Source organism: Gymnoscopelus braueri (genome assembly GCF_963280865.1).
Source record: "Gymnoscopelus braueri genome assembly, chromosome: 12".
NCBI lineage: Eukaryota > Metazoa > Chordata > Actinopteri > Myctophiformes > Myctophidae > Gymnoscopelus > Gymnoscopelus braueri.
The window spans coordinates 22321330-22348368 of NC_137614.1; the positions used below are offsets into that span (position 1 = coordinate 22321330).

General features: G+C 43.6%; 1 protein-coding gene across 1 annotated transcript in view; it reads left to right on the forward strand.

The window, feature by feature from the left end:
- LOC308097508 (protein bassoon-like) overlaps nucleotides 1-27039 on the forward strand; it is a gene marked incomplete at its 3' end in the record, with an annotated part of 79973 nt that overhangs the window by 38948 nt on the left and 13986 nt on the right. The window contains 5 exon segments of the mRNA XM_080445320.1: nucleotides 4945-5373; nucleotides 12169-17526; nucleotides 19331-19492; nucleotides 22320-22561; nucleotides 24086-25046. Coding sequence (XP_080301446.1) covers nucleotides 4945-5373; nucleotides 12169-17526; nucleotides 19331-19492; nucleotides 22320-22561; nucleotides 24086-25046 — 7152 coding nt within the window.

Here is a 27039-nt window from a genome sequence, read left to right on the forward strand (position 1 = left end):
GCGCGCGCGCGCGTGAGTAGTGTCAGTGTGTACTATAATAATGTTATAACCCATATCATTGTGTGGCTACTGCAGCACTGACCCCCTGCACCCCCTAGTACTTCTACTATTGATGATGTCAGAAATGAGGTTCACACATTTGAGGTTTGTGAGTCGCACGAGATAAGAGAGTATGGCCAAGGTCCAAAAAACATGAGGGAAAGAGACACAGAGAGAGACAAAGACAGTCAGACAGGATCTAATAATAGAGGTAAGAGGAGATGGAAGAGAGGAAGGGCAAAAAAGATAGGGAGAAATAGTAGAGAGTCCTTTATATCCTGAGATTATTATTATTATGATTATTATGATTATTATGATTATTATGATTATTATTATTATTTTTGGAATACCTTTTCATCAGAGAGAGAGAGAGAGAGAGAGAGAGAGAGAGGGGGGGAGGCGGGTGGGCGATGACTAATGGAGGGATGAAGTCTGAACACAAATTCATCAATGCAGGAGAAACATATACAAAAATTATAGTGACTGAAATGGCAAATGGAAAGAAAAAAACTGTAGAAAGAGAGAGCCTGAATGCCTGCTAATCAACATAAAACATATTTAAACAGAGCAGAGAGAGAGAGCTCCTAGGGAGTGTGTCAATGCACAGTGCATATTAAGAGGACAGACAGACAGACAGACAGACAGACAGACAGACCACTTCAAAGAGGAGGAGGAGGAGGAGGAGGAGGAGGAGGAGGAGGAGGAAGAAAGAGGACTGGTGCATCATGGGACAAGTGGAGAGCTCTTGTATGGATTCCATTAATGCTGCTGGCTGGGTTAAGTGGCAGAAATAGGGAAGCTGTACTGGGTCATAACTTACATAAACCCACACACATATGCATACAACATGCGTGTGCGCGTGCACACACACACGCGTGCGCGCACACACGCATGAATGCATGCACGCTAGGGGTGTGCCGATACACTAATTTCACCAAACGATACGATACGATATTTGGCTCACAACTTCGATACGATTTCGATACGATACGATACGCACTTTTTTTATTATGAAAATATATGGGGGAGAAAAAATGCAAACAAATAATTCTGTTTTTGCATTATTCAGACGCAAACTTGTAGCTTTTCAGCTACAATAGCCGTTTTGAATCCAAATAAGGCAATAGTGTGACACCTGACCCGAAAAAAACAACATGTTGTCACCCTTTTCACCTCGGGGCTGTTTGCATGCCTGATTATTAATATTGTGTAAAAAAAAAAAAAAAAAAACTTTTTTTTTTTTTTTTCAAAACGATTTTTTTTTTCTCCAAAACGATACATATCGTCACGAAAACGTATCGCGATATATCGCGGGACGATATATCGGCACACCCCTAATGCACGCACATGCACAAGACACCATTTGATTGTTTGGGGCCAATCATATGGTTATATTGTACTGTAGCTCGCAGCTGGATCAGGTGAGGGACTGTTATGGTTAAGTTCAAGCACTGATTTGGGGAGGTTTCATTTAATTGTACTATTAGTATAATTTTAAAGGGGACGTAAGTGATATTGTTTTGTTAAGATAAGTGTTAAATAGCTCTATATTCTGGTATATTCTAGTAATCATATTCTACCATTTTCAGGTGACACATTTGGCATTTCAGAACGCAATGCCATGTGAAATGGATCTTGCATAGCTTGAAGCGTCCGTGGTTGTGTTCTTGCACAGGCTTCAGGTTTCGGGCTTTGGCATGGGTTTGGTTTGGAGAGGTTAAACTTACAGTAGGGTAAAGATCTGGGGAAGGTCCAACCGCTTATTAGGGTTTCCTTTACCAATGGTGTCCGGCAGCTCATTATCCACTGCCTTATACGTTTTTACACAACCACTGGAACTTTTTCAATCAATACATTTCACCAGGGAGGTGTGTTTGTCGTGAGAGAGTCGGCAAAGGAAGAAAATAAACAACAACAACTTGGATTTGAAGTGAAGCATTAAACTTGCTGGCAGCTCCTGACGGGAAGCTTTTAGCCTTCTGTCAATAACTCATTTGATCGCAGTAATAATAATAATTGAAAAAGCTGCTCTGTTATGTTGATGTATATGAGCCGACAGTTGATTTGCACTGGCTTTCTTTCCATCACTCCTTCTCTCCATCCCTCCTGGCCCGTCTGTCAGTTTACACCGTTGCCTTTCTCTCTTTTTGCTTTTTATTAGTTCCTTCCCCTTTCATCACACAATCCTTTTTAGATTTAAATCCCACGTCTGCCTCCCCATCTTGCTCTTTCTGTGTGTCTCTCTCTTTAGTCATAATAGCTTAGTTTTTATTTAGTTTTTGTAAGTGGAAAAAGGTAGTCGACAAACATTTTTTGTCATAGTTTTAGTCGACGAAATTAACACTTGTAACACCCTCCCCGACCCCCCAGCCTGCCTTTCCCTACCACACGTCCTGTGTTTGCCATGTCAGCCTTGTCCTGAGTTCTATCTGTCACATCCTCTTGTCAACTTGTTACCCAATCCTCATGTTTTCCAACTCATTCTAGTCCCTGTCCACTCCAGCGGTGCCTTGCTTTTTCCTGTTGTCAAAATTACAGTGTCTCAGTTCTTCAGAGTTTCTGAAGTCCTCTGTACCGAGTTTAATGCCAGCCTGTTATTCTGTGCCTGTTCCTTGTTTTGTGCTGAACAGAGTAGTGCAACTCAAGAGTACAAATACAATTCAACCTGCATTCAAAATGTGTTACAGTGCGAACATTGCCATATAAAAGGCACATTGGTTGCATGTCACTCTTTTTCAAATCTTTTGAAAAGACATGCGCAAAACATCTAATAGAATATAGCAGCATAATCAGCCACACAGGCTGTAACATCAACAAAGTGGCCTGTTAATAATGTATGCTACTACAATAGATCAAACATTGATATGCTATTATTCAACAGAAGATATTATTTATCTGCTGTTATTAAGTTTTGAACCTGTATCCAATTGTACTGATGTGGTTAGATCCTATAGGGAAAATTACCTTAATGTCTTCTGTGAATTTCTCCACGAAATGTTGACGTACGTGTGTATGTGTGTGTGTGTTGTATGGTATATGCAATGCATATATGAATATCAGCCATTCTAGGGATAAGGGCTACCCGTGCTATTCAGTTTCTTGTAAACATGGACCGAACTTGTGAAAGTCTTTACACACACATACACTCTACAGAGATCACGGAGCACTGCACTGCTGCAGCTATATTACGCATATACTTTACTACGGTGGCTATATTGTAATGTTTAGCAGTTTGCTGTTTCCTGTTTGTTTTTTGAGAGAGCGCACCCATTGGTTGTTGACAACTTTTGCGTTATTGAACTTCAATCAAGATTATAACGACTTGCGATAATATCAAACATGTTTGAATTGAGCCGTCAAGACATTGAAAAGTCGGTTGGTGTGGCTGTCATTATTTGACCGGAGCTCTGTACTTAGTCCTTTCTTTTTTCCCGTCTACACCAAATATCTTTGGCAAAAAAAAAGATCCACAAGTTCACAGCGGGTCGCATTGCGACCCGTTGTAAGCTTGTACATCTGCTAGTCTTGCCGAATGTCCCCCCAGATAGGGATGCTAGGGTTCAAGTGTTTAAAAGCAGTGCAATATGCTCAGCACAAGGGCATATCTGTCATTTACACAGCATCATGGGAGGAAAGCCTCAAAACCCTAAACTGATGTCCTTGTGTGGGAAGTGCAGAGTCATCAAAAACAAATCTACGGCACATCAAAAAGGCCGCCCGGAGTAGATTAGACCCTGCCCAGTAGATGCCCAGTGACAACATTGATCCTAATAATTCTACACTGACGTGTAGGTTTACACTGACGTAGGTTTTTCATAAAAATTGTGACCATGTTTATTGTTTCCCCTTCATCCCCATAACGTGTGGACTGTGTCAAGGTTCAATTTGAGGTCCAATATGTTTTCTTTCCCCTTATACAACAACTTTGCGGCATTATTCGTAGACATGCCAAGCCTGATCTCTATCTAATATACAGTGTCTTCATAAATATATGGACAGTAAATCTACAGTGGAATGTGGAATATTCAATCTATCGACAGTGAAAAGTATTTATGTCAGTTTGCGTCAGCAAAACACTATATTTATATATATATATATATATATATATATATATATATATATATATATATATATATATATAGTTTTAGGACTCATGTGAAACAGACAAGCATAACATATACATAACATATACTTTATGAATTTGACGGGTATGATTATATTTATTTCTATCGGGGTGTGCCACCACCAATTATTCAGTGTTCTGCTGATTTGCAAACGACACCTCCCTTACTGTTCCTCTCCTCCCACATCAGCGCACAGCAAGTCTCCAAAATAACAAACTCACCACTGTGCCTCGAGAAATTGTTAGTCCACCTGTCCACAGCACATGTCACACCAGTTCACCAGACCCAAAATAGGGCTCCAAGTGTTTGTCTGGGTGTCCGGTGCCTTTGAGTGAGCATGCATTTGTGTGTATGCTTATTAAGGCAGAGAAATTGTGTGTGTGTGTGTGTATGCTTATTAAGGCAGAGAAAGTGTGTGTGTGTGTGTGTGTGTGTGTGTGTGTGTGTGTGTGTGTGTGTGTGTGTGTGTGTGTGTGTGTGTGTGTGTGTGTGTGTGTGTGTGTGTGTGTGTGTGTGTGTGTGTGTGTGTGTGTGCCCGCACCCCAAGTCAGCCACTCATCCTGTCAAAGTGAAGAAGTTAATTTGTTTGGGACAGGGTGTATATCTGTCATTATGAAGTTGGCCTTTTACAGATGCACTATACTGTATGTCACCAATCTCATTGCCAGATTGAGTGTACAAGGTATATATTTATATATTTAAATAAAATGTGTGACTTCTCGTTGACGCTGGTAATGACACATCCTTGATCATTGTCTCTTGTCTCATTTGTCTGTTTCAGAAGAAAGAATGGCTCTGTCTGAACTGTCAGACCCAGAGGCTGATGTCTGGAGGCCTGGCTGACGACCCTCCACTTCCTGTCCCTCATCCTTCCCCCAAGCACCAGCCAATGGGCTCGCCCCGTCACCAGGCGCCGGCCAATCAGCAGAGCCCTCTCCTCAAAGCCTCTACTCAGCAGGGGCCTCAGACCAAACCCCAGACGGGACCAACACCTCCAACCACAACAGCAGCCAAACAACCGACGGACACCAAGACCACATCGGTGCCAACTTCCACCGCCCATGCCGAGCCCCAGAAACTCTCCAAGACCGCCGAGGACAAAGCCAGAGCTGAACTAGAGAAAGCAACTGCCAAAGAATTCAAACCGTTCCAGAAGACGGGGGAACAGATAACCCCCATCAAAGAGATTAAGAAGTCCAGACATTATGACGTGAGTTGGTTGTTTTCTCTGTAATAACGCTTTGCTTTACAAAGGCCTTATTCCAGAGTATTAGCCTGCTTCCCCATAGCCTACTACCCCATGGAATTGATCATATGCACACTGCAGCCATTTTGCTCTTACTTCATATTCGAGGATGGGAACCCGCTCCCTCCTGCCGTATGAATGATCAATAGCCTGATAAGTACAGTCCTATGCTCTAACAATCTCCATGATAAATAATATAAGTTACAAAGATGCACACAACATGTACAAACATTCCAATTATATAATGTACATGCAATCCTTGTTGCTGTGTAAGGTGCCATTAGAAATGCTATTACTATACAAACTTTTTGCTTAGTTCAATCTGATGTCTAGTTTTTATTTAGTGTTGCTGTGCATCTTACAATAAGCTTCCATAATAACATGCAGGCTAATGCACTAGAATAAAGCTTGATTCGTGTGCATGTTGCATTTTGCATTTCCATCCTTGCTCAGCTTTGCATTTATGCAGTCACACAACCAGACCTGGGAGTTACCAGTGCAGAAAAACGAAATGAGGGAATCTCCTGGATAGTTCTTTCTCGAGATTATTTATTTGTGTTTTATCAGTCACTCCAGTGAGTGAAGAGAGACAGTAAAGGTAGTTAATTGAAATTAGATATGGGCCTTGAGTCAATTTCAAACCCATGGCTTAGCAGTTCAGCCACCAGAAATGCTTTTGTGTTCCTGCAAAATCTCATCTCATCACATTGCATTTTTACCTTTTTCATGAGACAGTAAACTGTCACAATACAACATTTCGGTCACACTGACCTTCACCAGGTATCTGGATACCTGATGTGTTTTCTTTGTAAGTGAAGACAGTGTGCAGGTTCTCTTTTTTCCTGTCTCATGCGTTGACTGCCTGCTCCTACACACCTGTCCGTAAAGTAAAGTAAAGTAAGGCCTTTTTAACTACTATCAGAATAAAAGTAGCTTTGTTGAATATTTTATGTCAAAAAAGGGTTGTGTGCCTAGCAATAATGCAGTAGAGACTCATGTCTCTAGAGACATACAGTATACCGTATATAGTGTCTCATCAAATCCCTCCAAAACCTTCTCCCCTGTGCCTCACCTGTGCTGTGTCTCTCCTTATTTGCTTCTCTGTGAAGAAGAAAAATGTTCAGAGCAGTGGACACCCCTGCAACGAAAAACAAAAGACATGACAAGTCACAGAAAGATTTCTTTTGACTCCACTTCAAACACTCACAGGAGCCCGGAGGGTGTATTTATAGAAGCAAGTTGAACCAATGATTCTTCTGTTTCAGACCGTGTGACGTCCATTCCTCTTTGGAAAGCGTGTCATTGATTCTGTCTTTGCAGAGTGCTGAGACTGCAGGTGGTAGCGCGACAGCATAGAGTACACACTGTACATTAACCTGGGAAGAGAGGGAGAGGAGTGGAAGAGTGAGGTTGTGTGTGTGTGTGTGTGTGTGTGTGTGTGTGTGTGTGTGTGTGTGTGTGTGTGTGTGTGTGTGTGTGTGTGTGTGTGTGTGTGTGTGTGCGTGTGCGTGTGCGTGTGCGTGCGTGCGTATGCGTGTGTGTGTGTGTGTGTGTGTGTGTGTGTATGCGTGCGTGCGTGCGGGGGGGATACGAAGAAAAAGTAAGAGAGAGATAACGTGGCCTTTTCTTACTCTGTGATAGATGGTTTCTTGAAACATGAATAGGAGTTGGCACGTTATGAATATGCTACACCTCCAAGTACTGCTGACTGAGAGCTATTGAAACGCCACACAGCAGACCTCTGTACCTCTGCATGGAGCACTGCTTCCCAAAGTTGAGGGGGTTCCAAGAGAACCAGTGGCATAGAGCTCCACATGGTCTTGAGACTTGATTCTTGGTTCAACTTTCTATTACTTTAGACTGAAGAAAGGCTTTGATGTTTTTCGATATATATATATATATATATATATATATATATATATATATATATATATATATATATATATATATATATATATATATACATAAATATGTATATACACATCAATAAACCAAATATAAGATAATGTATCTTTGTTCATCTGACAGAGCTGTAAGAAATACGAGTGCTTCTAAGTTTTTCAAATCGGCCTGCTTTACTTTTTTGCCTATAACCTGTGTAGGACTGTAGGTCATATAATCACATTTTCTTTTCCCATCATGATACAACTCCCCATTTGCTATTCCTCTTCCACACACAAATTACTATCTATAAACGCACGGAATCTCTGCGTCTGTCTGTCTGTCTGTCTGTCTGTCTGTCTGTCTGTCTGTCTGTCTGTCTGTCTGTCTGTCTGTCCTATCCGACCTATCGACTTCTGTGTAGACATGTACTGTATCATACTGCTTTTGTTTATTCCACACCGATTGGTTATAATTTGCTTCAAATGCAATTTCACTGAGAGTGCGCCACAATTATGACAAATGTCCGTTCTTTGTGTGTTTTTTCCCCCTACCTGTAATTGGTTACCAAAATTAATGGCAGGGCCTATTTCTTTAAAAAAATGCCATATATATTGAACGCAACATCCAATCAACCCCAACTTGTAATGACATCATGCTGAGGGGCCTCTATAGAGCACACCGCCGAAAACAGCTATTTCCCCCCACAGCTTCCTCGGGACCTGGCGGCAGAAACGCACAACTTAAGATCATTACACACTGGCTGTGAACGGCGTGCAATCCGGGCATGAAAACAGCCGCCCCCCCTGTACCTACCCCACACCGGCGGCGTTAGACATGCGCCAGCATGCGTTGACGTTCCGATATGCCACTGTTCTATTTTCAGGCGTCACCGTGCGGTGACATCTTTTTTGTGTGTTCTCAATTGGTGTTCTCACTTCCAGTTGGTGCTATGGCAGGCACTTTATGCACGTCACTACTGCGTCGCTGCGCAGGTGGTGTGAATTGGCCTTTACACAGCCCTTGTATCCCTCTGATTCTGATTCTGATTCTTGGTAGGTCACCCAGCCTTGTGGAGATATGCGCCAGTTTTTCTGGGTAGAGAACATTGTCAATTGAAGGACTTATTGCCAGATAACGTGAATTGTTGTATTTATATAATCTGTAGAGCTGAAAGAGATTCAGGAGGGCACAATGCTCAAACAGTGATTATTGCTCAAATGTTTACTATTCTGTACTTTATCTTTATTCGTCATCCACCAAAGCTTTTCCTCACTTAAAGGAGAATTTTGGACTAAGGTTTTCTTAGCTTTTCTATGATGTTATGATATCTTAGGATGAATGGTACAGTACAAAAATGTCATAACTCCATCCCGGGTCCGTCACAGCTTAAAACGTGCGCGGATAGGCCTTGCGTTAGATCACATATTTTAATACCTTTTTTTTTAGATCTGACGTTCATAGTGACAGAACACTATGCAACAAAAAAAAAAAAAAAAAAAAACTAAGTCGCGCTAGACGAGATTGAAATCTCGAGATTTCAATCTCGTCTAGCGAGACTTCTGTTTTGTTGTTCTGTCACTATGATCGATATGCGAAAACCTTAGTCCAAAATTCTCCTTTAAAGGGCACAGAGCTCAATGTAGCACTAAAACCCAATTCACTCTGTGTACTAGTGAACATTGTTCAGACATTGTTTCTTGGGGTGTTTTTGTCACTGTATATGTATATATATACGTATATACTGTATATATATATGCACATAAGTGAAATTCGTCCTCTGCATTTACCCATCCTATAATCAGGAGCAGTGAGTTCTTTCTGTCGTTGTGCCAACTTCCCCCTTGTTTGTAAGTCATTGTCACTGCCAACCCCTACTGTTTTGGTCTGAGGAAGGTGTAGGGTAGACAATCAGGTCTCCTCCGATGCACATGGAGTCGCAACCGCTTCTTTTCACCGGGAGCGTGTATTGCATGCAGAGGAACATGCTATCCCTCCCAGCTCCAGGCCCCCCGAGCAACGTATAGGAGTCGCTAGACTCGCTAATGCAGCGACAGAGATCAACATCCCCTGGTGGCTTCCAACCCCTGAACACGACCACTTGTTTTCGTTGGAGCATCCCGGCCAAGCCGGAGGCACAGAAATTTACCACAGTTTACCCCTGCAGCACCAGGACGGCCTCATTATGAACATCTTTTGCTTTCTTTTATTTATCTATTTTAAACCTATATTATCTCTAGAGTTGTGAGGAATTCAAAGGGCACATTGCATGAAGTACTAACACCCAACATGATAATATTCAATGAATATTGTTCATAATACTGTATCTTTTTAATTTTTATTCTATTTAGGTATTCTACTTTGTTTGTCTGACAGACCTTTCCCTCAGCTATACGCTACAGCTATAAGTCGATAATGTCACAGAGTAGAAACGAACAGAGGAACAACTTCCATTGCCCACCCATGTTATGCGGTGCAATGTGGAATTGAATATTATAGTGTGAGCAGTTATTAAAATGCGTCATCAAGGCCACACCCCCTTTTACAAAACTCACACTAAAAGTGTCGGTTAAGCACCACATCTGACCACACTAAAGCTTGCGCCGCTGTCACACAAATCCGGGGGATTTGTCCCTCTGTGTGTTTCTACTCAGTAGAAGTTCTACACAGTAAAACCCTCTGTGTTAATTTGCGACTGAGCGTGTACACATGTACATCTAATACTGTCAACAGGAGTGAAATTCGCTCCGATGTTCCTCATGATGTTTTGATCATTTCTTTAAAACCTATTTTTATCTTTGTTCATCCATACCTTCATTTTACCAGGTCAGTCCCTTTGAAATTATGATTTGGCATGTTATGCTTGGATTTGGGCAGAGCCATTGATTTAAGAGTTTTTTGACATTACAGTTTTACTGTATTTGGAACCATGTAACCAACATAATTGCAATGCAAATGCATGATTTTATCATTACCGATACTCTTTGTAAGTTGTAGAGGGGTTGTAAACTTTGCAACTTGTAGCATAACATGATGACAATCTTTTATCAATGGCTCAGCAAATAGTAGACCTAATCAAAACAACATAAACCAATAAACTGCAATATGTAAAAATGTATTAGTTATTTGTTGTACAATTCTGAATGTTTTTAATAACCAGTCAATATTACCAGTCATTGCACTACTTTTAGTTTGCCTGTTTAATATCTTACAACCATATTTTTTATTTTGTTCTTTGACTAACCACTGCATGATAATAATGTTGACACTAATTTCACATGGAATTGAGTGAAATTGTTCTTTTAATCTTTTCTTTAAAGGACAACAGGAGTTGTTAGGAGGAATTGACATTTCACACTATACTATTTTATTCAGTGTTGGAACTAGGAAGGGGAGACATATTATGTGTAATAGAATGACTTGATATATTCCTAATAACCACTACCTTACCTGCTGTAAGTTCTTTATGTGTATTTCATTTCTCCTTCTCTGCTCTGGTGCTCTTTATGTTTGTTTGTTTGTTTTACCAGTTTTGATATGCGTAAATAAATGAGTTTTAAACTCACCATTACACAAGCATCTGTAAGGTAAAGGTACTTATTTAGGCCCACATAGCCAGAATAGGCCAGTATAAGTGGCTAACCATATACTGTATGCCGCCGTGTATACTGTACATTGAAGTGGCTACCTGTGCACAATAACATCCTCAGTGTTAATTTGACTCAGAGTGTACACATGTAACCAAATGGACCCATGGATGAATTAACATTGAGGATTTTACGGTGTATAACTCTATGGACAACTTCAAAGAGGAAACATTTAAAAGCCAATCCGTTAAACCATTATAGCCAAGCCAAGTTTGAGGTCAACCGGTCGGACGGTGCCCGAGTTATTCCCAGTACAGACATACAGTGTATCCATCCACTGCAATGTATTTCATGAAACCTCCGGTGCGAGGTTTGCCACCCATGAGTGGCAAACCTAGAGGCCGGACTGCACGACTATCTAGAGGGCGGACTGCACGACTCTTCCTTTCAAAACCTTCCTTGGCTGCAACCTTGTGTCCTTGAGTCAATGTTAGCTAATTGCCTATATAAAAAGAAAAAGTAAGGTATAATTACCAGATGAATATTCATATGCACTGATAAATGTTATTCTTAATATGAAGTTTTATGAGGCAGAGTGCAATTCCATGAAGTTGGATCACTTAAAGTTGGTCTTAACTATTTCAGTTAATCAGTTAGTAGCTTTGAAGGTGCAGATCCAGTCTGATTTAAAAAAGAAATCTTGAAAGACTGTTTCTACCTCTCCAAGTAATTAATGCTGCCTTTCTATAAAGAACCCACTCATTGAGTCCTTGCTCAAAATTATATATTGAGTTATACAGTAGCTCAAAAAAGAGACATTAAATAGAGCATAATCACATCAGCATATTTAGTATTCTAATCAAAGATTTCAGAATGTAGACTTCGGGCCTAAATGGTACGCTACTTAACAGATCTTAACACATCCTCACCACCAGACAACTCATCTCTGTCGGGTGTTAACCTCATATGTCCAAAACTGTTACTTTTCAGCTTTCAAATAAAAAAATAGCAAAAGTTGCAGATCGACAAGATCGAAATGCGTCGCTTCGCGCTGCGTTTGGAGCTTGTAGATCTGCTACTTTTGATACTTTTGTGTGACACTGTATAATGATTAAGTATGGCATTAATTTACGGGAAAAAATCTAAAAGTTAAAATATTGAGATAAGAGGTTTCTGCCCGACAGCAACGATATACATCATAAGTTAACCCTGTGTCCTTCGGAGATTCTAATAGATTCTTTCTCTTCTCTCTCTTTCTGCCCCCCCCCCCCCTCTCTTCTGTCCCCTGCAGGAGACCAAGAACAACAGCTGCCATGACCTCTCGCGCAGCCCCCAGAGCCTCAGTGACACAGGCTACTCCTCGGATGGTATCTCCAGCTCCCACAGCGAGATCACCGGCCTCATCCAGGAGGAAGAAATGAAGCTGAGCGAGAGGGGAATCAGTGGACGGGGGTCCCCGCCGAGCCCCTCTGAAATCACCAAGCTGGAGAGCTCCATGAGGCCCCTACTAGAGAAGAGCCTATCCGAGGAGAAGGTGGATCGCAGGGCAAGGAGGCACAGGGATCTGGATGACCGAGGGAAGCAGAGGCCCCGTTCCCTGTCAATCACACCGGAGGCATACGACTCAGACGAGGAGCTTGCAGACATCCTGGAGGAGGAGGAGGGTGGAGCAGGTGATTGGGAGGGGAAGCGCAAAGAAGGGAAGGAGGAAAAGAAGGAGAAGAATAAGAAGGACACAGATGCAGAGCCCACAGAGATGACAGATGAGGAGTTCATGAGGAGACAGCTCATGGAGATGAGTGCTGACGAGGAGAACGAGGAAGAGGAAGAGATGGAGGAGGAGGAAGAGATGGAGGATGAGGAGGATGAAGGATATGGCTACCAGAAGCCCAAGAAGAGCAACCACAAGCACATGATCTCTGACTCAGGGAAAGAGAAGCGTCGCCTCCAGCACCACTCCAGCAGCTTCGAGGAGGAGACCAAGAGCTCCTCGGACATGTACAAAGGCTCAGTCGAGGAGGGAGAGGAGGACTTGATGGCTTCTCAGGGAGGCCTTAGGCGCTTCAAAACCATTGAGCTCAACAACACCAACAGCTACAGTCGGGACATGGAGCTGGGCAATGAAAACGACCTCAGTCTTGACCGTGAGCCCGAACTAGAGATGGAGAGTTTGACGGGGTCTCCTGAAGAACGTTCCAGGGGCGACTACTCCTCCACCTTGCCTCCCACCTCCTCGTCCTATGGTTCAGGCCAGTCCCCCACCTCCATCTCCTCCATGGAGGAGGACAGTGACAGCAGCCCCAGCAGGAGGCAGAGGCTGGAGGAAGCCAAGCAGCAGAGGAAGGCACGGCACCGCTCCCACGGGCCACTCCTCCCCACCATTGAGGACTCTTCAGAAGAGGATGAACTCAGAGAGGAGGAGGAGCTGTTGAGGGAGCAGGAGAAGATGAGGGAAGTGGAGCAACAGAGGATTAGGAGCACCGCTCGTAAGACCAAGAGAGACAAAGAAGAACTGAGGGCACAGAGGCGTAGGGAGCGGTCCAAGACGCCACCCAGCAACCTCTCACCGATTGAAGATGCCTCCCCCACTGAGGAGATGAGGCAAGCAGCAGAGATGGAGGAGCTCCACCGATCCTCTGCGTCTGAATACTCACCTCAGAGTCTTGACTCTGAGGCTGAGGGATATGAGTCAAAACTCTATAAGTCAGGCAGCGAGTACAACCTGCCCACCTTCATGTCACTCTACTCCCCTGTTGAGAAGTCATCAACTGCCACAACCACCACAGCGCCATCTTCAACCTCCAAACCATTGAAGAGTGCAGAGGAGGTATATGAGGAGATGATGAGGAAGGCGGAACTGCTTCAGAAACAGCAGAAGCAGCAACAGCAGCCGCAAAATGGCAGGCATGGACAGTACTATGAGGACGACGTCAACGGACCGGGCTACGATGATGAGGGCGAATATGAACAGGAACAAACTGGATACGACAATGAGGCAGCAGAGATGGAGACAGATATCTACGAAGAGATCCGTCAGACGTCTCAGAACATAACCAAGATGCAGCAGGCCACTGATGAGCAGGTAGAAATTGAGATTGAGAGCTCCTACCCAGAAAAACAACTCTTGGACACTGGCTCAGCCTTTGCCAAACTGCTGGAGCAAAGCAATGCTCTGCTGACCCCAGGAACCAGCCCCACCCAGATCTCAGCTCCAGTCTCCTTCGCTGAGACTGGAGGACGGATCCCTGATGTTCGTGTGACACAGCATTTCTCTGCCAAAGATGGACACAAAGAGAGAATCAAGAGTCAGACAGGAAAGAATGGCATAACGCCTGCAGTGGCCGCCACCACGATCGCAGCCTATGGAGTTTATGCCAGAGATGCAGTGACCATTTCCCAGACTACTTCAAGCCATACTATAACATCTACTCAGTCTGGTATGTACAACAGGCACACGGGAACACCCTCCACATCCACAACTACAGTCTCTAGTGTATGTAGCAAGATAGCCGAGATCACACAGGCATATAGCCAGAGGGAGGTGATCACCAGAAGGGTAGGAGAGACCAGGGGAGTCCAAGTCCGAGACAGCTCAACATCTTCAACTGAAAGAATTATCGAGCCTCGCTCTCCTAAGTATACTACCTACTACAGGAGCACCAGTCCTACTCTGTCTCCTTCGCCTCCAACGCAGAGTCCCACCCGCTCGCCATCTAGGAGGGTAACAGTTGAGTTCTCTACCCAGACATTGAACTCTGGAATGGGGGTGCAGCCAGACAGTTCTGGACCTTCATCTCCAGTATTGGCTCAGGCCACCCAGACCTCACACCGGTCCCCACGTATCTTCCGGCAGCAGTCTTCCCAGGATGCCCCATACTCTCCGCCACCAAGCCCGTCTAGGCCGATGACAGTCAACACGGCCACCTCCCCTCTGTCCTCGCCTACTAGATTCAGTCGTCAGTCAACATTTGAGGCATACTCCCCATGCGGCAGCCCACCTGACACGCCACCTTACCATCATCACTCTCCTACACGCACCTTCTACCAATCCCAGAGAGTGGAGAAGGTGAACGTGGGAACCAGCATGGCCCCGACAGTCAGTACTTACAGCAGAGGTTCCCTGTCCATGGACAATATCTCCCTTTGTCGTATATCCACTGTTCCAGGCACGTCCAGGGTGGAACAGGGCCATATGATCCAAGGGGGTAGTGTTGTGGACCTCAGAGCACTATCAACACCTACTCCTGGCATAATGACTGACCAGGGAATGGATCTCACTTCCCTGGCCACAGAAAGTAGGATATACCATGGTGGATCGGAAGGAGGCAGACACTCGACAATTATACAACCACTGATTATGAACCTAAACACCCAAGAGACCACCACGCCAACCACCGTGAGCGTCACTGTGGCTGCCTCCATGTTCATGACCCAGCCGAAACAACCCATGGTGTACGGGGACCCACACCAGAGCCGTGTGGATCTGGGCCAGGGTATGGGCTCAGCTGTGTGCCTCTCCCAGAACAAACCACCCACTGATCCAACAATACCAAAGATTGATGCCAGACTGGAAGACCTGAACATCCAACAGCTGGAGCTGCAGAGACAACAGGAGAAGCTCCAGATGCAACAAGAGATTCTTGAGCAGCAGCTTCAGCATCATCATCAGATGCAGCATCAGCAGCAACATACGTCTGCCCTGGCTAGGTTCAACCTCACTGGCCAGGCTGCACCTTTACTGAAGAAAGATCTGATGGTCAGCCAAACCAGCAGTGCCTCGGCTTTGGTCAGTTCTGTATCTCCAGCCATCAACTCTGATTTGTATGGCACTGGTATCATTGAGCTAAAAGGACAGCCTGCTCCTCCTGGTATGATGACTGTAACTGGGCTTAATGCACCCCACAGTATGGTGGTACAGATTGATGGAGGACCAGTTCAAGGTGGAGCTGTGACTCAACTGGTGAAGGTAGAAGAAGGGCAGGATGCCATGGCTCTGACTGGAGGTCAGATTAATCCAGACAACCCGCCAGCCTGTTGTGATGTTGTTTACCGGATGCCGTTTGGTGGGAGCTGCGTTGGTGTGACAGAGAAAGAGGGCATAAGGCTTCCTTCTGCTCCACCCCTCACCTATGAGTCTGAACCGGAAGGCCAAACTGGAAGGTACCATGAGTACCCAATGGATGGACGTAAGGCCTACACACTGCCTTTTCCTGGCAGGCTTCAGCCCTCAATGTCTGATACAAACTTAGCAGAAGCTGGGCTGCAGTCCTACCACTCTAAGATAGATCCACAATTTCAAGCCACCGGAGAACTTGCAGTGGACTTCACCTCTATGAAGTACGCCTATGAGGCAGGGTATATGGGCATGGGGATGCAGTATGGCTCATATACTGATTTACGTCACGGAGGGGACCTCACAGCACAAGCCCTTCCCATTAGGAGGTTTAATTCCCTCTCTAATATTAGTTCAGACTATGGCTACTCCCCTCGTGATATAGCCGGCTTTGGGGAGTCCAACTTGGCTCAATACAGTGCCACTACTGCCAGGGAGATCAGCCGTATGTGTGCAGCACTTAATTCCATCGACCGGTATGGAAGTAATCCAGACTTGATGCAGTACGGCAGTTTGGGGAGAGGAACTGGGCCTGGTTCTTCCAGACTTGCTGGTTTGGGAATACGACCAAACATGTTGTTTGGAGCAGACGGAAAGGCCATTTCTCACAACCAAGCCCTGACCAACCTCATCAATGCCAGGCAGGCCAGTCTCAGAGCCATGTACCCCACAGCAATGAGGTCCGCTGATGGGATGATATACTCCACCATCAACACCCCCATTGCCTCAACCCTGCCAATTACCACCCAGCCTGCCTCAGTCCTTCGTCCACTGCTGAGAGGCATGTACAGGCCATTCCCCTCTGCCAACATGACACCTGTGCCCCTATCCAGTCTGACCAGGCTACCAATGAATCCCAGAATGCCACTGACAGGGCAAGCTCCCTTCCGTTACCCATCACCAAGTCTTTTCCAGGCCACAACTGCTGCCTCTGTGGTCGCAGAAACCACCCCTGCATCAGTGAGTATACCAGTGTCTGTTTCCATGCCAGTGGCCACCACTGGTGCCGTCCAGGACACACCTGTCTTCCTGGGCATAGGTGCCACTGTCACCTCCACTCCAACAGGAATGGTCACCATACCAACAGAGTCACAGCAGCAGCCAATCAACTTGTCCCAGGCCCACTTGAACAGTCAGCAACAACAACAGCAGCAACAACAAGCAGGCGCTCAGCCTCAACAACCCCAACCTACTCCGCCAGTGGCCCACGCCTATCCGCAAACCCAGGGCTACGCCCAGCCTCCCATAGGTCTCCCCTCTGCCCAGAGCAGTGGAGTTCCCTTCCCAGGGGGTCTACCTCCATTCCCTCCTCCTGGAGCCATCCACAAGGAGGGGGAGACAGAGGAGGACAGGTTGCACAGGCAGCAGGAGCTGCTCCTACAGATGGAGAGGGAGCGCGTGGAACTGGAGAAGCTACGGCAGCTACGCCTGCAGGAGGAGTTGGAGAGGGAGCGGATGGATCTGAAGCTACACCGCGAGAAGGAGCAGCTGCTGGTACAGAGGGAGATACACGAGCTTCAGAACATCAAGGAACAGGTAGAACAGGAAGCTGAGGTGATGGAGGTTGTGTCCACCGAAGACCTGTAAAAAGAAAAGAGCAGCTCTTTAGCGCCAACCTGTTCTTAAGTTGAAACAATTGCTCCATGTTTGTGTGATGGCAGGATACTGGCTTGAGACACTCCTCTGGTCCTGCCTCTGAATCACTTCTATTGGGCAGTGGAGCTCTGCATTGATATCGATGAGTGATGTGCTTCAGATACATTTTTAATTGTTTCAACCTGAGAACAGATCGGCGTGCAGTGCTAAAAATGAGTCAGGTCCCTGTTTTGGGTCATGAGTGCTGAAAGTGCTACCTTTCCATAGGAAGCTTTTTCTTTTTCTTTGACTTTTTACAGGTCTTAGGTGAACAAATGGCCTACGGAGTTTGTTTGTGTCTGATGTTTTCATTTGGCAATGTTGTTTTGTTGTGGTGTGCTGTTGTTTTTTTGTGTTTGGGTTTGTAATGGTGTTCTTGTAACTTTTTTGAATTTTGGTTGGTTGAATAGGGATACTGATACTTTTGGCACATTATTCATAAAAAATCTATCAAAAGCAAGCCTATATGTGAATCGTCTCATCTGCATGCTTGTTGTTGTCTTGGTGGTGTTTAGTGTTATGTACTGCAAAAAATGCTGCTATGACAGATTTTTCACTGATGCTGGACTTTGAAAAGGATTTTCAAAGAAGTCTACTTCTCTGAGTCCAACCTTAGTGATGAAAATGTATCATTAATGACTGGTTGGTTTATCGCATGTTTTGTTGTTGATAGTGAGATTTTCCAGGGATACTTTCCTGCATGAAATTACATATTATTACATAGAATTAAGACTATCAATGGTATATTTGATGGAGAGTGATGAAAAGTGTTCCACATACAATAAACGGTAAATGTTTCATTTCACAAATATGTCAATGATAGATGAAATGATATGGCAAATACTGAATAAGACAATAACAATATGCACTTAGCAAAATACAGGTTTCACTAACTTGGTTTTCTTAGTTCATGACTTAAACATGTTTTAACAGGTAACAGGAGGGCCTAATGTGATGATTTTCTTCTTTTTCAATAGAACAAGCAATTGAAAAACTTTCAAGTTAACTCTGTAAAGCAGGTGTGAAAGAATTTCTTATTGTGAATGAAGTACTGTAGAGATGGAATGACTAATATGCATCTCATATCCTACAGTATAAGCATAAGAAACCCTAAGTCCTAATTCCCATCTGCGTGCCATATCCAGCCTGTACACCCACAGAGAAAATGCATTTTGCTACAGTATGACGAGCAACTGCACCAGTAATGTACATGCTGCCCTTCATGTATGCTATGCTTCCATGCTATGTATTTTACAAAGCAATAGTAGCTTATCTGACTTGGAACCATTTTCAAAACTAATCCATCAGCACAAGAATAATACTCCATTCATGTGCTCCGTTTCAGGTGTCTTGGCTTTTGGTTGCCATTCTTGTGTTTGATTTGGATTCGGTGAGATTAAGATTAGAAGTCATAGAAACAGAATGCAGTACTTAGAAATGCTAACTATCTTGTCCTGACCTCTCCTTCTTCCCCTTGATTCTATACTCCTTCATCAACCTCCTCTACCTCCACCTCATCTTTGACATACTCCTCCTGTTCCTCATCCACATTTTCCTCCACCTTTACAACCTGTACCTCCTCCACTTCCTACCTTTCTACCTCCTCCTCCTCCTATACCTCCCACAACTGCATCTCCTGTACCTCCTCTGTGTCTTCCTCCTGTATCTGTATCTCCATCTTCACCTCCTCCTGTACCTCCACCAGGTTCTTCAGCATCAGCAGCAGGAGCGTGAGAAGCAGCTGGTTCTCCAGAGGGAGCAGCTGGCCCAGCAGAAGTCCCAGCTCGACCAGATCCAGTCCCTGCAGCAACAGCTGCAACAGCAGCTGGAAGAGCAGAAGAGACAGAAGACAGCAGCAGCTGCTCAGGTGACTGGACCGCAACATTGTTACCGGTATTCTGCCAAAAAAAAAAACATTGGAGACAAGAAATGTTCAATGCAGTAAACAGAAAGTTGATTCAGCACTGCCTTGTTAGATTTAGTTTTTACTTTAATCTGAGCTCATAGCCAGGTAAAAGACATGCATGTTAGAGTTCTCAGTAGGCCTGACATTTTTTACCCAACTAATCTCTCAAGAACAGATTCTGCGTTTGAATCTGTCGGGGGGGTTCGTCATATCGCGTACGCACTGGCCTACAAGTGGGCGTGCCTTCAGATCAGGAAGCAGGCCGCGCTTTACCCAATCAAATGTTGTGGGCGGGATTCACGTGTCCGTCGATCCTTCCCCACTCGAAACAAACCGAAAGCGGAGCAGACAAAACCACGGAAAGATATTCACATTTTAACTTACTCTTTCATCATAGAAACAAGTGGGCTTATAACCAAAACGATCCATGTTCTCTGGGAAAAGTGGTGTTAGTGTTCCGTGTAGAAATATTGTTAGTGGGAATGAAAACATAGTCGCACCACCGGAAGTGATGCGCTGAAGGCAGACCAAAACCCCGGTTTCCTTGCGCACGGGTGCTACGTCAACTTCCTCCCAGAGCCAACTGAGATAGTCAACAAGAGAGAGAGAGAGAGTAAAAAAGTTAAGTTGAGCGAGCCAAAAACGTATTAATCCATTCATTTGTCGGTTTAACAGCATCAAGGCAGCTTCAGTAACTACACTTCCTGGAGCTGGCAGCGTTACTTCAAAATAAGACTTGCCATTATTTGTATCATGAGAAACTTAATTTATGATATGTCAACGCAGGTTTTATTTTGAAGTTTATCTACTTGGAAGTCAGTCGACAACATCTCTCTCCTTATTGGCGAAAGAACAAAATGTTATCTCTTTAATATCCTTCCTTAGCTTGTAGATCTGCTAGTTTTGCCTATTATGTCCAGAATATGACTCAATAAATAATGTTTTGATTTATTTATTGCGCAACCAGAGCCCCATCCGACCCAAAAAATTGCATAAATTGTCTTCCCGATCCTGGCCCGAACCCTTTGGTCCCATTGGGCTCGGGCTGAAATTGAGTACTCTTGTATCTTCACAGCATCTGGAGGTTGGAAAGCTCTGGGGCAGTTCAACCCTGCCCCCATTGTGATTGGCTGAGTCGCACACAGCTCCATTTCACTAGGAAATACATCACAATATATGAATTAAATACTCTCAAAACACCATTTCAGGTTGTCTTTAAAAGGTGGACTGGTCTGTAATTTTGAGCCCTCAACCAGCTGAAGACAAAAAAGAAAAAGCTAAAGAAAGCAAATTTCGGCGAAGCGGTCCAGGCACAGGCTCAATGTAGCCTGACAGTGTGTCGCGGGTTCGACTCCCGAGCCCAACAGCCTTTGCTGCATGTCACTCCCCTTCTCTCTCCCCATTTCTTACAGCCTACTGTCCTGTCAAATAAAGGCATAAAAGCTAAAAAAGAAAAAAAGAAAAAAAGGAAAAAAATGAAAAGCAAGCTAATTTCAGTGATGCTGAAATTGATTATTTCAGTAACATAACACTTCTTATATATTATATTCATAACATTTTAATTATATTTTGGAGGGATGCAATACAACTCAATCTGAGAACATTTGGGTGACTATTACTCATCAAATAAGCACATTAGTAGTCACAAAATGAACTCCTGAAAACAGATGGTTGGACAAGGATTTGGTACCCTTGTAATACAAATGACTAGTACATTTAGTGTGTTTTCTGTTTCTGTAAATGTGTAAAGAATACGTTTTTTTTTTTTGTTGAATGCCGTCATGTGGGTAAACTTACATGTATCTATACCTTTTTGGCACCTGCCAGATGCCAAACAATGTAGGATAGATTGGCAATGAGCTTCAATATTGCCGGATGGTTCAAGGTTGTCTTTAAATTAATAATTATTCAGTGTTTGTTATGTTTAGATAATTTCTTGATTTTGTTTTTGAGACCTATCAGCAATCTGTGTCTTCATGCTGCATTTACTGTCACCACATGCTTCCTTTACTTTTGTGTCAGCTTTTTAGAGATGTAGAACTAACCCTCCCAAATTATGTGAATGTAAGTAGTAGTAAGCCCAGCAGAATAAATAATCAACCACACATGATGCATGATCCTCCTTTAAATCCATGTATTATCTCTTAATTTTTTTTTGCTAAATCCTCCTTTAAATGCATATGCAAAAATGAGAACGGTGCAATTTATGGTGACACACAAGGTGTGTTTAATAAATAATAGGCTTGATAAATAATAGGCTACATCTTTCTAGGTGGAGAATATACCCAAAAATTAAGCACAAAAAGCTTAGTAAAACTGGCTTAGTAAAAATCGCACCGAAAATAGCAGATCCACATGTTCACAATGTTTTTTTGGTGCACAACGCTATCATACGATGATACGAGCAGGTGGGCAGCGCAAGGTGAAAATTGTGGCCCTCAATTGCAGAGTGCTGCTGGTTTGCAAACGATACACCCTCTACTGCCTCTCCTCCCACATAGGCACATGGCTAAACATGTGCATCTGAGGAAAAAACAATGTGAATGCCCCAAAATAGGACCCTGCTAAGCTAAATCTGAGGATAGAGAGAGCACAGGTAAAATCTCCGCTGATCACAACATGGGAATAGGAGTTCAGAAGAAAAGCAGACGCAGAAAGGCTAAAAAAAACAACATAACAAACCAAAAAAATAAGCACCGTTTGTGCTGCAGCTTATTTTAAATGTGCTGTATATGCAATCTTGCCAATAAATAATCTTATCATGATTTGTGTTTTCCAACATGGCCAGCCCCACACAGATTCCCAGCCGGGCTACCGCTCCCTGCCCAACTCCTCGTCGGAGACGTGCCTGCAACGCCAGGAGGAGCACGCTGAAACCCGGAGCAGCAGCATGAGGAAGCACAGCTCCATGACCAGGCTCCCTCGGGAAGGGGCAGACGGAGAGGGTGTGGCCTTCCACGGTTCCTCCCCCTCCCGTAGGATGGCCGTGGACAGCTGTGTGCAGACGGATGAGGAGGACACGGATGAGAGGTTAGTGTGTGTGTGTGTGTGTGTGTGTGTGTGTGTGTGCGTTTGCGTGTGCGTGTGCGTGTGCGTGTGCGTGTGTGTGTGTGTGTTTATATGTTGGGTTGTTGAGTGAAAGTGTGGTTTACAACAAATACTGGCCACAAGACTTTAATAGACCTGGGGAAGCCTTGAGAGTCCTTTTATTCGATTATTGAATCATTAATTCAGCGAAACAATAACAAAACAGCTTCCAGTAATTAAAAACCAAGCCACATCACAGTTTGTGATGTAGTAGCTGACAAGCATAGTGTCATGAATAATTCATACAATTATTTCACACATACGCAGACTAAATTAAAGGCCAAAACAACAAACTGTAACAAAAGGCTGCAACTTAAAAAGCTCCCAGCATTTCTCTTTTGATTATTATTATGTTTCTAGGTGAATGGGTAAAAGAAACTTGCAGTAAACTAAATGTTTTAATATTAAAATCCAGTTTTCTTACTGTGTTCTCAGAAATCAAATTATATTTCGGGTAAACAAAAGAAAAGGTTATGTTATCCAGAGTCTAAAGTATGTGTCAGTTACAAATGTGGAGGGAAAAGACATGCATTTAAAAAGATATGAAAATCACATTCTCAAACAGTAGTCCACGAACCACGTAGTAGACCATGGCATAATTACAGGTGATCCATGGTCAAATGTTTTAAATATATATTTTGTATATTGTGTATATTGTTCTTAAAGATATCAATATGATCAAATAATATTTCATAAGTTCATCAAATTTAGTTAAATAATGACTGTTAAGTGCTTGATATACTTTGTAGCACACAGTCTCACGCATCAAAAATAGCAGATCTATACACTCACACCATGTCGTCGTCGCACCACAACGCGTTGTGAGCTTGAAGATCGGAAGTTAGAGTGGCCGCTTTGGAAACGGAAGGTTCGATACCGGGCTACTCCTGAGTTAGTTTCAATGTGTCCTTGAGCAAGACACTGACTGAACCCTCAACTGCTCCCGATGAGTAGGTTGCATGGTTTCCTCCACCATCGGTGTGTGAATGGGATAAAGGTGTTATATATATATAAATATATATATATATATATATATATAGGTGTTATTTATCAATTATTTTACAATTTTTGGTGCTCGATGCCGGTGTATAAATCCGTAAATGTTAAATATTAATAAAATCATTAAATTGAAATGACTATGTTATGCCGTCTTATACTTACATATACATAATACGTACATGTCGTAGGTGAGGTGGGGTGGTCCTTGATGATTGTTCCAAATGCTAATGGTCTACTAGACTGAGCTCAAAAAAAGGTTGAGAACCACTGACATTTTTCTCTGAAATTTTTTTCACTTCCCCTCCGCTTTCTTCCACACTTTCCTTACTCTTACTTTTCTTTCTTGCTTTTGTTTTGTTTTTTTCTGTCCTTTCTTCTCTCCTTTCTCCACCTGCTTCACTCGCCCCCTTCTTTCCGTTACGTCTCCTTTCTCCCTCCTCCCTCCACCTGTCCTCTCTCCTCCTCCAGGTACATGATGCGTCACCGTAGCAGCAGGAGGCGGGGCCGTAGTGTGGACTGTTCCGTTCAGACAGACGATGATGAGGACAAGGTGGAGTGGGAGCAACCGGTTCGACGCCGGCGGTCTCGTTTCTCCCGCCACGCAGAGTCCTCCTCTGCCCCTGGCACCGCCAGCAGCACTGCCACCACCAATGCCACCACCGACACCAAATCAGACACTTCCAAGATGGTATCTTCTAGCATTGCCGTCCAGACCATCAGGGAAATGTCCTGCCAGACGGAGGCGGAGCATGTGGGACGGGGAGGCGTCTCTCCGGCCATCCACGTGACCGTCCCGGACCCCAACAAGGTTGAGATCATTCACTACATTTCAGGCCCCGAGCGTACCCAGAAAGGCCAAAGCCTGGCCTGCCAGACCGACCAAGAGGCACAGTCGCAAGTGGTAGTGGCTCCCCAGATCAGCGTCCCCACAACCGTCAGCCCATATTCGTCATCCACCAGCGGGTCCGGAACCCAGCAAGCCGGTTCGGCTGACCCGATGATGCACCAGCAGCGTCAGCAGCAGCAGATCTCGGCGAACGCGGCCAAATTCGACCGCCGGCGGCCCGATCCTCTGGACATCAACTACCAGCCGCACAACCACCTCCACAACGAATCCGTCTCTAGCATCATCCGACAGCAGCAGGCCGGGCCCCCCAAGTCTCCCCAGGTGCTCTACTCCCCCGTCTCCCCTGTGTCCCCGAACCGGCTCCTGGAGAACTCTCTGTCGAGCGAGAGGCAGAACAAGGCCCATGTCACCCCCCAGCAGAAGGCCTACACGGCTGAGTCGCCCCAACGCCATCCCTCCATGCCTCGGCCCATTAAGAGCACCCAGAGGTCCATGTCGGACCCCAAATCCCTCAGCCCCACCACGGATGAACACACCAAGGCCAGGTTGTCCCTGTACCAACAGCAAGTGCTGCAGAGCCAGGTAGAGTCACGTAGACGCACACTTACACATTTTTCACAAGTGTGCACAAGCTGGACTGAGGTAAAGTTAATAACACACGCACATAGACATATACTGTAGGGCTGCAATTAATTTAAAGTAATCAACAAAAAAAAATTTATGTTTCACAATCTTGAAACTTTGCAGTTAATTCAAACGTCTTATTTGGAAAGCTGTTTTGATTTTTGATTGAATATTTTATTAGGCAAAAAATGTAAAACAGCACAGTTACATTTAAAATACTTTGTCTAACAGGTCCGTTCATAAAAGTCCTTGCGGACTTGTTTCCAATGAGGGCCTTGGTATTTAATTCATAGGCATATATAGTGGCACCACAGTTCAAATATCATTACAAAATAAACAGCCAAAAACAATATAAAAAACAATATAAAAAACAATATAAAAAACAATATAAAAAACAATATAAAAAACAATATAAAAAACAATATAAAAAACAATATAAAAAACAATATAAAAAACAATATGTTGCACCTTGCCCTTAACTCTGCACCATTACACAAAGGTTTAGCCCACCAAAAACACAAGGCCATTATATACCATTTGACCAAAGATATGCACAATATCATTAAGAAAAAAATAAAATCTATTGTATGCCTATGTGCAGCCCTACATAGGCATACAGAAGATTAGTGGTTCTCAAACATGTTCCTGTCAAGTACCCCCAAATTGATACGCATTAGACCACGGACCCCATTTGAAAAAAGATAATTGTTATGTTAGATTAGATTTTGTACAGAATTCTATTCTTCTAGGTGGGGAGATTACAGTGGAGAGAGTGAAACCTATAATCTGATTAATAATTTGTATACGTTCACTCATTGGGCTGACTTCAAGCTGGTGAAATAAGAGTGAAATAAACCACTTTCAACATGGCGTCCATATTTTGAGCATATCATTATCATGAATAATTTCTTCAAACATTTTCGAAAATAGCAAAAATTGCAGATGTAGATCTGCTATTTCCTATTTTTTAACCTAATTGAAGTATAAAATAGGGTTTAAATGGTTTAACTGTTCCTCATCTTGCTGGAGACCCCCTGGACCCCCTTCAAGGACCCCTGGGGATCTCCGGACCCCACTTTGTGAACCTCAGCAATAGATACTGAAACACGATGACTCATGGATACTTATTCTAGAACTTTTTATACAACTTTTAAATAACTTGACATTACACAGTTCACATATTGCAAAAACATATCTGTTTTTTCTCCATAGACGTCAGGCGGGCCTGCAGTTTAGATTGTTGTTGAAGTACATTTTGCCAGCAGCATAAATATTGCATGTCTCTGTATGACTTTGATTGAGACTGTTCCTTTGATTCCACTTTGCTCTCTTTTAAATTTTTCATGAATGCTATGAATGTTTTATGTCCTTGCTATAATGACTAATCCGTTTTGATGTGTATGGCCTTTTCAGACTAAAATGTTGTCTTCAAAATTCTCTAGATTATGAGGAGTATTTGAACAGATTTGTTGCTTGTGGGGAAAGTTGGACAGCTTCTCTTATGAGACGATTGAAAGTAAAACACATGACAGCAAGCTATTAGTTACTCAAGCCATTAGTCATTTTAAAAGTTCTGAATACAAAACAATACTTTTTGCGCGTTTCTAACCACTTTCAAACTGGTGTCCCTATTTTGGGCATGCCAGTATAGGCAAAAAAAATTTAAGATTTTACCATTTTAATTTGACTAGTGAAGATAGACAATTTACAAGCTCACAATGTGGCATGATACAATGTGTTATGAGCTTGTAGATCTGCTATTTTCGCTATTCTCCCAAAATATTTAGTGTAGGGCTACTGTAAGTGGGTAAAATTCTTCAAAGTATTCGGTTTGTTTCTGTCCACTCAAAAAGATAAACTGCAGAAACGAGAGAAGACTTGATGCCAATAGTTGTGGTTTGTTAAACACTGGGACAACCTCCAAAAAGAGTCCCTATTGTGTTGCAGGTAA